The sequence below is a fragment of the Protopterus annectens genome, chromosome 2.part2 (genome assembly GCF_019279795.1).
Source record: "Protopterus annectens isolate FY-2018-M chromosome 2.part2, PAN1.0, whole genome shotgun sequence".
NCBI lineage: Eukaryota > Metazoa > Chordata > Ceratodontiformes > Protopteridae > Protopterus > Protopterus annectens.
Window position 1 is genome coordinate 154,421,386 of NC_056730.1, and position 12,293 is coordinate 154,433,678.

Sequence of the window (12,293 nt, forward strand, 5' to 3'; positions counted from 1 at the left end):
CTATTGCAATCCACTCAGACAATATGTCAGTGGTGTGGTATCTGAACAAGCAGGGAGGAACCTAGTCCTATCCCCTTTGCAGAGAGGCCATGCGAGTGTGGCAGTGGGCAGTGTCTTCCCAACGTTTTCTGGTGGCAACTCACATCCGGGAAGTCCAATGTGATCGCAGACAGGCTAAGCAGAGCTATTCTGATGCCTTACGAGTGGTCCCTGAACTGTCAAGTTGCGGAACAGATCTTCCGCAGGTGGGGTCAGCCTTGCTGCGATCTCTTTGCCAGCCCCCTCAATGCCAAATGCAGCAGCTACTTCACATTGATCCCCCCCCCTCAGGGGGAGTCACCCAGGGGCGCTCTAGTCCACGATTGGCCCTCCGGTCTACTATATGCCTTCCCTCCGGTTCCCTTGCTGTCAAAGGTTATTCAGAAAGCGCAAGCCTTGGGAAGCAGAATGATTCTGATTTCTCCACACTGGCCTCGTCAAATTTGGTTCCCCTTTCTCCATCCCTATCTCATGGACGCTCCTTGGATTCTGGACCCACAACCAGACTTACTGACACACATGTCAGGGCATCTCCATCCCTCTCTTCAGACCCTCCGGTTGACAGCCTGGCTACTCCACTTCCGTCATTAGTTAGGCTTCATTTTTCACTGGAGGTGGTTCATATTTTATCTTCCTCTCATAAGCCCTTCACCAGGAAGATTCACTACAGTAAATGGAAGAGGTTTCCAATCTGGGCTCATACCCAAAAGATTGACCCTTACACGGCTCCAATTTCATCTGTACTGGAGTTCTTGTCGACGCTCTTTAACCAGGGTTTGGCGGCCGCAACCATTAAAGTCCAATTGGCGGCGATTTCTACCTTTCATGTCACAAACGAACCTAGTCTGGTGGCTCATAGACTCTGTAAGGCTTTTCTGAAGGGCACTCTGTTACTTCATCCTCCGGTATCGGAACCTGTCATGCCTTGGGATTTAAACTTTGTTCTACAAGCTCTTACCTCATCCCCATTTGAGCCTGCAGCCACTTGTGATTTAAAATTCTTAACCTGGAAGACTGTCTTTTTAGTAGCCATCACGTCAGCCAGACGCGTTTCAGAGCTTCAAGCCTTATCAGTCAAGCCCCCCTTATTTGATTTTTCATAAGGACAGGGTTTCTCTCAGACCCAACCCTTCCTTTCTTCCCAAAGTGGTGTCCATCAGTAACCTTAAAAACCAAAACTGCCAGACAAACTCAGTAAAACGAAAACCACTGAGGAAACCTTCTGCAGGTAGCGATTATGTTAAATCCAGTTAGTGAGAATAATCACGATGTAGCAACTATGATGTTAGCACTTTATTAATCCACAAGAACTTTCGGAAGGCTTTGTATCCTTCCTTCATCAGACAAAACAGCATATACCAGGGTAAAACTAATTTAAATATACACTTAATGACCCTGTTAATGACCTCATAATGAGGACCCTCCTATTTTAAAAACACATTCATTTTAAGCTGTCATTAAAAGTCATTAAAAATATAATATACTACATGTGTTAATCAAATGTGCATAATATTAAACATCAATTAATAACACATTAGTTATAACATATAATCTACTTAGAATATATGAAAATGTAAATATGTAAAAACACAATATATAATGTAATACAAAGGAAAATACTGTCCAATGTAAAAATCAGTAGTGAATGACTATAAAACTGTTTTAAACCTAAAATATCACAAACCTACTAACACAAAGAGGGTAGCAGAGCAAAATCTGAAACACTCCAAACTGACGGAACATGGAAATACATACCAAATCTATATAACTATCAAATGTAAACCAGAAATACGTATAAATATCTAAACCCCCACCACCACCACCACATTTATCCAAAAAATACATGTAATGACACAGATACAATCACAATACAGGGCAAAAATCAATACCCGTATATACATATAATTATATAAAAAATACCCATATTCTAAAATGTATAAAAATATGAAAAGGGCAGGTATGTTAAAAGCCATGGTAATAAAACTTGTTATCTCCTTAAGGCTAAATGTTTAAGTATACAGGACAGGGAAATGGACTCATTCAATCCGGGATATATATATCCTCCCGTTCTGATTTGCCAAAACAGCTCTTCTTTCTCTAGGTTAATCTGCCAAGGGCCTGAATTTAGGTCTGTCAACACTTGTCTTAACACTGAAAACTGGAAAGTATGATCAGGGTATTCCATCACATGGCGAGCTAGTGCGTTATTTATATCCGACTTGGATATTGCATATAGGTGTTCATACATGCGCTTCCGCAAGACCCTCTCGGTCTTCCCTATATAGAAGGCCGAGCATTTATTACACACAGCCACATACACCACTGCTCTGGAAGCACAGTTAAAATTACCCATGATCTTATATTTCTGTTTATTCACTATAACATGTGAACCTTCTTGTGTATGTTTACACTGACGACATGTCCCACATCGAGACATACCCTTATGTCTATTGAGGCCCATTCTTTTATTCCTTTCTAAGAGAGATTTTAAACTGAACCCTTTTCTATAAATAATACCTGGTAAAGGGCCTAGTGTATCAGCCAAATGCCTATCCTCAATAATAATCCATCAGTAACCTTAATCAATCTATTGTGTTGCCAGTGTTTTTTCTCCAGTTCTCAAACAAGGCAGAATTTAAATTTCATCAGTTGGATGTACACAGACAATTATGTTTTTTTGTCTGCACAGAAAATCTGATCAGTTGTTTGTTTCCTTTTTGGAAAACAGAATTGGGTCTCATGTCTCCAAAGTCACGCTGTCCAGGTGGATCTCCATTTGCATTTCTTTCATTTATTCCTCAGGGGGTAAAGATTTACCGTTCCCGGTGAAGGCTCACTCTACTCGGTCTGTATCTACATCTACAGCCTATCAGGCCAGATTGTCTATGGATGATATTTGTGCTGCGGCTACTTGGGCATCTCCTCACACCTTTGTTACTCATTACAAGTTGGATGTGGTATCTAGGGGCAGGTCTTCCTTTGGTTCCACAGTGCTCAGGATTATTTTCCACTGAGCCTCCCAGGATTTAGGTGCTGGGGATGCTGTCCCATGGGTAAGAATGTAGGCGAGATTGGACTACATAACCTCAAGAAGTTATGTACTCACCGTAACATTCGATGTATGTAGTCCATCTCGCCTCACATTCTTTCTTATCCCCCCTCCTTCCCCCGTCCTGGAGGATCTGGAGGTTAGGTCTGGTTTCAGAGCTCCCTTCATTCTTGGTTTGTTCTTCCTTTCCTTGGGTGGTGTTATGCATGGAGAATGAGTGCTGGTGCTCGCAGCAAACTAGATCTGGGGATAGAGAGCAGTGCAGCATGGGATACCATCTTAGCCCAGCCAGTAGAAAGACTTCGAGCTAGAAAAGTTTGGCCGAGTCAGAGCCTACATTCGGCTCTGAACCCATGGGTAAGAATGTGAGGCGAGATGGACTACATACATCAAACGTTATGGTGAGTACATAACTTCTTGTTCATGTAAGGCCTGCATACCCTAATAACTTTAGTACCTGTTACTAAGTTAACATTAGGTGTCAAGTTAATGTGTACTTTAGACTAATTTAATTTAAAGATATGTTTTAGTAGAGGGGACAGTCAGGTTTTGAATGCTTAAATGTTTACATCTTGACCTAATTTTTGAATATTTCGCATATGGGTTTTGCACATAAAAAATAAATACCAACAGATGAGAGGTTTAGCTTGGGTAGAATGAACGATCTAGGCAGATAGTTTCATGACAATATGAAACTGTCACAAGAAGAAATATCACTAAAAATAATGGTTTTCTTTTCATTTTTAAGCAATAAATTTCAAATGTAAAGAAAGCCAGAATAAGTTTAGCACTGAAATCAATGTAAAACTAAAATGTACTGACTGATTAAAGACCATGGTGAAAACAAGCCTTAGGGCTGTCTTCAGAGTTTGCATATTGGTCTTTTCATTCCTTTGTTTAAAGAACGCCAGTTATCCTTTAATAGTTTGTATATTTGTTTTACATGGTAGGGGGCTAGGTGGGATGGTTTAATGGGGATGGGTAGACTGTAGAAATATGGAATGAAATTTAGGCAAAAGTGGAGTGTATAATAAGTGCACACATGACTGTCTGCATTACCAGTAACCAGAGTGTTTGTCTTTGTTTCAAGGAGGAAGAAGTTTCTCCCCAGCTGTTCACATTTCATGAAGCAGTGTCACAAATGGTAGAAATGGAAGAACAGGTATTAGAGGATCACAGAGCAGTTTTCCAGGTACTTGACTCTTCAGTTATATATTTTCATTTTAAGGTAATAGTTCCAATGATTTGTCCTTAAAAGAGTTTTAAAGTTTTAAAATATTTGACTGAAAAGCAAACTGATTTGCTATTTTAAAACAAGTCTGTCTGAGTCGTCGTAAATGTAAATTTACATTGATGCTTGTTGCTGTATTAAAGTTCCAAGATGTGTTTGTCACTTTTGTATGAACTTAGTGTACAGACCATAAATCATAACCATTTTCAAGCACAACCTACGAGACTGCATAATTTATTCAAAACTTTTAAGCGCATAAAAAAAAAACTTAACCTAAAAGCAGTGTCTGGTCTAAAACATGGAAAGATGCATCATCTTAGTATTGGAGAAGTATAGCACAATCTTAAGTGGTTCTGGTTCTTGGATAACTAAGTAGTCCTTTAGAAGAAAAATAATAAGGGAAGTGGAGTCAGCATTTTGAAATTTGTGGAGAGAGAAATAATGGGAATGTCAGCATGGTTCTTTACGTTAATTGGTATTATTTTCAGATACCACTTCTTGGTGTGTCTAATAAAATATATTTTTCTGTTTTAAGTAGAATGCTGTTAATTGTTATTTGTTGAACACTGCAGACAAGCTTATGCACCGTAACATGTTGAATGCAATTTAGCACAAACTTGCTAGCTTAATTATTAGTTAGGACGTCCTGAACACTGTTAATGAAAGTTATAGTCATACTTTAAATAATCCATTCAAGAATTTTCTGTCAAGTACTACAAAAAGTTTATTTATTCATTTACAGCATGTATGCAGAGAGGGTACAAAGTCAAGTCTAGCTTCTGTGAACATAAGAAATGCACTTTTATACTTAAACTCACTTTTACTTAAGCCCAGTTTGGTAAATATGTTGCTTTCAATTAAGTCATATTAAACAAAATCTGCATTTAAATAATAGTAAACAAAATAATACTTTTACATGTGAGCGTCCCAATGCTACCCATCCCATCACATTTTGGTCCATAATATGTAAACCTTCCAAGCTGTCCCTTTTTCATATTATGTATTCACATCCATTTTCCTTGCTTCACTGACATCACTTTCCCTTGGCAAACTGAATTTCAGTAATCTTTGATGTCTTTCTGTTCCTGTGTTGCAGTATTCTTAGTGTGGGTTTCCCTGCCTCAGGCGACCCGAACATCAGCTTCTATACAAAAGCTTAAGCCTGGCTGCTGTAGGTGCGTGGGACGTCACATGTAGGGCTGTAAACCAGGGGCCTTAAATGTGAAGTCTTCACGCACAGACCTCAGAACTTTTCAGCCACAGTCGACCTTCACATCGATCACTTCGCTCCTTTACTTGAAGATATCTAAAGCTAAGTACCCCGTTGGGGATTTTGACTTTTTTTTTTTTTGCTTGAGCTTGGTTTGCTGTACTTACCGCTAGCCGATGTGAACTAAGAAGGGTAAATGCCAATGCAGGCACCAGATTCCGCTTAAGGATACACACAACCGCTGCGTTTTCTGCCTAGGCCGAGAGTACGACCATACCGCTTGCTCAATTTGTCAGTCTTTTGTACCCAAGACTCTCTGAAGTCGTCTGGCCGCCTTCAATCTATATTTAGAAAACCAGCGACTCAAAAAACTTGCGCTCAGGATGGCTCTTGAATCGGCCACTACGAAATCACCAAGGAAAAAGACCAAAGTTTCCAGGCCTACTTCCTCTGCCTCTCCGCCATTGGATGTCCCACCAGCTTCCAATTTAGGGGTTGAGGGACATCCGATAGAACCATCTACTTCGACGGCTCCACTTGAGGAAGCCACTTTGGAAGTAATGCCCAGCGCGTCCATGGAGAAAACTCTGACATCTGTCCCTACCGATGTCGAGGGGGAACCAGATATCGTCGGACGACTTATCAGGATGCCATTGCCTGAAGTGAAGTCCCTACCATTTCCCGGGCCTCTGAATACAGGCCTTCTCCAAAAACCACTCCTTTGAAAAGGAAGCAGAAAACAAAACACCAGACTCCACCTTCTGAAGGAATCCCAGACTGGCAATCCTTCACCAACTTCTTGACGCAGGCCTTCATGGCCCTTAGGCCCATGGCCTCTTCCCCTTCCACCATTCCAGTGCTCAGTCCTAGGCCTGCCTCAGCCACCTCTCCCTCTGCCTACTGCCCATGAAGGGGAAGAACAGGAACCTTACTATTCATCCTCAGAGAAATCAATCTCCTATTCTTCTCAAATTGCCTCTCCACGTGAATATTATTCCCCAGATGAGGAATCCATAGAAGGGGACTCGCCACAAGAGGATATCACCTTTGGGGCGACCATCACTAAGATGAAAGTACTTTAAATGGGACACTTGCCAAATGACTGAAACACAAAGGAGATGCTATGAATTACTCCCAAGTGGAATCTCCCTCACCTTCAGCCATCCCACCAGTCATTCCTGCCTCCTTTGATGTATTCACCTCAGCATCAAAGAACCCAGACTCTCAACCACCTGCCCCAAAGAGACAACACCGATGCTATAAAGTTCCAGATGAACAAAAATTCCTAGTTAAACCATCCCTGGCAGACCCTGCTGTGATTGCTGTATCTGCTGACACATAATCAAGGCTGTGAACCTCTGCTATCTCTGTAAAAAAACAAAAACAAAAAAAAAAATCTTGCTTTTTTCCCACTTTTCTGAGAGTTAAAAAAGTTCAGTTACAGGCTTGCTGTTCCTGAACTGTTTGAAAGTTTCTGTGAGGCCATTTTTGCTTGGGCTGGAGGAGGGTCCCTCTGTTGATCAGTGGCAGTGACTAACATTGAGCAGCTTCCCTGCCCCCCGTAGAGGTGGTTACTGACTTGAAACTGTAGTTTTATTGGCCACTAGGGGTCATTTCCATAACTCCTTCATCTTTCTCTCTTAAAACCTAGTTGCCTCGTGGTTTGGGCATCTTTTCAGGCTTGTTGGCTGTTGGTGAAGCACCCTCCAAGAGGAAAAAACGCTGAGAGAGAAAGGGAGCCACTTTTGAGATTTTAAGTATTTTTTCTGTGTTTATTTGCTAAGTTTTTCTGCATAGCTGCCTAGCTTGAGCATTTTCTGGCTTGTTAAACTTGATTTCTGTATTAGTAGCTGTATTTAGAGCACAACCAAAAGCTGTTTGCTGAATTTCCTGTTTGCACTTAATTTTAAATCGTTTTTTTCTTAAAACTTGCATATTTTCTGTCCTTGACCTAGCACTCTTGTGTGGGGTCATTTACTGCACTGTTATAACTTGATATTACTTGTGAACCTCTGCTATCTCTGTAAAAACAAAACAAAAAAAATCTTGCTTTTTCCCACTTTTCTGAGAGTTAAAAAAGTTCAGTTACAGGCTTGCTGTTCCTGAACTGTTTGAAAGTTTCTGTGAGGCCATTTTTGCTTGGGCTGAAGGAGGGTCTCTCTCTTGATCAGTGGCAGTGACTAACGTTGAGCAGCTTCCCTGCCCCCCATAGAGGTGGTTACTGACTTGAAACTGTAGTTTTATTTTCCCTTTTGGGTCTATTCCTGCTTCTTTCCAGCCCCTGCTATCAAGCACGCTTTAACGTGCTTTAGCCTTGTTAGCGGAGTTGCCACTAGAGCAGCATCGGGCAGCGCCGGTTAAACAAGGTTAAACTCTTTCTGGCTCCAGAAAGTCTGTTCTTCAATTTTTCCCTTATAACTGCTCTGTTAGGAACCTAAACAGTTTACACCTACACTAAAAAGTGCAGCACTTGTTCCAAATAGCTTTTTCTTCTCAAAAAGCTCAGCACTTGTCTTATAAGAATATCCCTTGTCTTATAAGCATTCTCTTTGCAGGTCAAGCACTCCTATATTATACAAATCTCTCACTAGCAAACCCCCCCAGGAGTGCCCACTTCCTGCTAAGCCCACTACTTTTCTGTCTCATACCAACTCATAATTCTTTCTAGCATGTCGAAGGGTCAGATGCTGGCGTCCTCTCCTGCCCAGTTGGTGAATCTGGGAATTCTGAGACAATGTTACAATTGCCTCATGTACACGGACAACCCTCTCCTCCTCCCGTAACACTAACACTTGTGAGAGATGCAGCTATTTAGCCAGACTGGAGGCTGAGCTCTCTCAACTCAGGACTGGCAAGACCAGGCAGGAGGAGAAGGCAACTACACACACCACAATACCAGTCTCACATAACTCAACCACACCACTGAATCAAACACATAAACACACTAAGACATACTCGGAGGCTCTGAGTAAAAATTTACCTAAACAGCAAAGGCCTCCAAAGCAGACACCCAAGCAACTGCAAACTCAATACACCACACAAACAACACATAAACAACAAAATCAGTGTGCAAAGCAGTCACTGCCCTTAAGGCCAAATACAACACCAAACATACTTGTCATAGGTGACTCCATAGTCAGACACACTGACATCCCGCTCACCAGACTGAGTAAGGAGAAGGTCACAGTAAGCTGCCTGTCGGGCGCTAGAATCCGCCACATAACACAAGCACTCAGGTCTCTCAACAGCAGGTACAAGTGCGGCGCAGTCATTGTCCACGCTGGTGTCAACGACCTGAGGCGTACCTCCTTGGACTACATGAAAAGAGACATTGAGGAGCTCTCTGATTATGTAGCCCAGGCAGGTATGACCCTGACCTTGAGCAGTATCCTACCTTCACCTAGAAGGATGCCACAATACAGTGATAAGATGATCAGCTTTAATAATTGGCTTAAATTCTGGTGTCATTCAAAGGGGATCCAATGTCTGTCTGCCTGGGATGACATGCTGGACAAGCCACGCTGCTTAGCAAGGGCGGCTTGCACCTGTCACCCCTAGGCTTCCGGATATTGCCAAAGGCTCTTGCCACCCCCATAGTGCCTTTTTTAGGCAAGGCTCAAATTCTAAACCTACCACCCTAGAACACAAAAAGTAAAAACTAAGGGTAATGCTGCTCAATGCCAGAAGTCTCAATCTCAAGATGCACACTCGAGGCCCTTCTCAGTATGGAGAACATCGATGTCTGTGCTGTGACAGAAACCTGGTTCAAGGTTCCTGAGAGCACCCCAGCACTAGCAGGTTTCACCTCATATCATGCGTTCCGGACCCAAAATCCGGACAACACCAAGAAAGGAGGGGGGTGTCCATATTCATAAAGGACACCCACACCTCAAGGTTGGTGGCAACGCACGATGCATCGGAGACCATCCAGGTGCAATTAACCATAGGCAAGACTGCTCTGCAATTTGTAGCATGTTGCAGGCCACCCTCTCAAACTCAGGAACCTCACATGGCCTTCCTGAAAACAATGGAGGGGATAAATGTATCTCCAAACACCATCATACTAGGTGACTTCAACTACCCTAATATAGACTGGGAACACTACTCAAGCCCAAACACTCTAGCCCAAAGGTTCCTGGAGTTCATAAACTCAAATGCCATGGAACAACTAGTCACCATCCCACAAGAGGAGAAAACATACTTGATCTCATCATCACGAACATGGGATCACAATGTTCAACACTGGAAGTATACCCTCACTGGTGAGATCAGATCATAAACTAATCTCGCTGGAGGTCCTCATCCCGCCCCACCTGAAATAAAAAGACCACAGTGAAAAACTTCTCAAAAGCCAACTTCACACTTCTAAAAACTAGTGTGGTCTCCTTTAAGGCCCCTGAGCCAGTGGTAAACATTACTCAAACCGCTGAATCACTTACAAATGCCTTCTACCAGCACCTACAGGACTGCATGGATCAGGCAATCCCAAACAAAACTAAGACTCTTTGTACCAAAGGCAAGCGTCCAGTCTGGTGGACCCCAGCCATAAACAAGCTCTACAACAAAAGGAGGAAGCTACTACAAGATAGAGCAAAATCCTTGAAAGGTAAGACACCTTTGATCATTATAAGTAAAAACTAAGAGCTCTCATAAAATCATCCAAGGCAAATTTTGAGAGAAAAATCAAGGACTCAAAAGACAATCATAAGGCCTTCTTTAGCTATGTTAGAAACCTAGGAGGAAACTCCCAGATATGCTCAGAATTAGTTCAAAATGATGTGAAGATTACTGAACCTACACACATTGCCAACATACTGGCTGACAGGTTCAGTGCAAAATTCTCCCCTCCCAAAAGGAGAGATATCTATACCAGAGGATTGTAGCCCCCCAAACATCTCCAACGCCCAGGTGAGAACTGCTCTCTCCAAAGCAAAAAACACAGCATCCATGGGACCGGATGGTGTCCCCGGCTGTGTGCTCCACGGACTCAATGAGGAATTAAACCCGCAGTTAGGACAGCTGTTTAATCTTAGCCTCACCTCAGGATACGTACCCAAGGAGTGGCGCATGGCGACTGTGGTCCCACTTCACAAGGGCGGTGCCTCCACCGACCCTGGAAATTACCGTCCCATTAGCTTGACAGGCCTTATCTGCAAAGCCATGGAGAGGATCATAATGGAACTCATAAATAAAGACATAGGGAACTTGCAGACTTTGGATCCAACCCAGTTTGGCTTTGTCAAAGGCAGATCATGCCTTTTAAACTTGGTTGACTTTTTTGAGACAGTCACCAAGGCCATTGATGAGGGAAAGGCAGTCTATACAGCCTACCTTGACCTGGCAAAGGCCTTCGACACAATACCCCACTCAGGTATCATCGAAAAACTCATCATCTTGAATGTAAACCCATACATCACAAGATGGGTTGCAAACTGGCTAAGTGACAGAACCCACAGGGTCAGAGTTGCTGGAGCCATGTCAGACTCAAAGCCTGTCACAAGTGGTGTCCCACAGGGATCAGTCCTGGGTCCACTCTTGTTCGGCATCTACTTTTCTGAAGTACAAGCAAACACAGGAGGGTTATGGCTGACAAAGTTTGCAGATGACTGCAAACTGGGCGCCATAGTCGAAAACGCATCTGACACAGATATCCTTCAGAAGGGCCTCACAGAAACGGATAACTGGTGCCAGAGCCATGGCCTAAAGTTAAATGCCAAGAAATGCATAGTCATACCCTTCGGGAAAAACAAGGTTACCCCTAGCTATTATATAGGTGGCAATCCACTGAGCACAGAAGTCGTCATCAGGGATCTGGGGACCCAGGTTGACAGTAGCCTTTCGTTTGACACTCATGTTGCTAAAGTAGTTAGGAAAACCTTCTACATTGCCCACCTGATCATGAAGGGATTCACATCTAGATCAAGGGAGGTCATCGTCCCCCTGTACTCATCACTCATTAGACCTATGATTGAGTACAATGCCCCATTCGGAATGTATCTGACCCGACACCTGCAGCAGCTGGAAAGGCCCCAAAAGTTCCTCACCAAAAGGATAAAGGGTCTCAAAAATATGTCTTATGCTGCCCGACTGAAAGAACTCCAGCTCTATTCAGTCTCATACCGCTTGCTCAGAGGTGACCTGTGCCTGACATATAAGGCCATGTCAAACCCTGATTTGATGAATATGCTCCACCTCAAAAATCTAGATCCCTCAGAACCACAAGGGCGGGAGACTTAAACCTTGACATGGTTATTAATAGAACGTGCTGGAGGGACAGATTCATCACCCAGAGACTTCCTATGCTGTGGAACAAAATCCCGGTACATGTGAGGCAGAGCACCTCGCTGGCCTTGTTCAAGAGGAATCTTGACCAATGGATGGGGAATCGCAGATATACCCCAGGGATTACTTCAGTGTCACTGCTTGACAGAGGCACAGCAAAATAATAGGCATAGTTTTATTCAAACTAAAGGGGTGGCGAAAGCCAAATAACTATGGGCTAGGCTTATAAATGCCCTTGGGCAGATAGCCTAGTATGAACCTATGATTACTTCAGCATCTCTTCTGCCTACTGACAAAGATAGCAAAAGAATGGATAGGATAGGAAAGAAGGTTTATACCTCCTCCACCTTTGCCGTCAGAGTTATCAACTATCAAACCCATGTGATAAAATATGCCTTGGACCTAGTATCAAAAGCCTCTACTCTATCATCCACCCCTGACTGCCCTACCAAAACTGAGATAGAATCTAAACTGTCCCTGGC

General features: G+C 42.9%; 1 protein-coding gene across 1 annotated transcript in view; it reads left to right on the forward strand.

Annotated features, from left to right (window-relative positions):
- The window catches only part of KIF2A (kinesin family member 2A), a 2,798,933-nt gene that overhangs the window by 2,640,713 nt on the left and 145,927 nt on the right, over nucleotides 1-12,293 (forward strand). Inside the window, exon 20 of the mRNA XM_044063819.1 lies at nucleotides 4,179-4,280. Within this exon, the coding sequence (XP_043919754.1) occupies nucleotides 4,179-4,280 (102 nt within the window). The remainder of the gene's footprint in view (nucleotides 1-4,178; nucleotides 4,281-12,293) is intronic.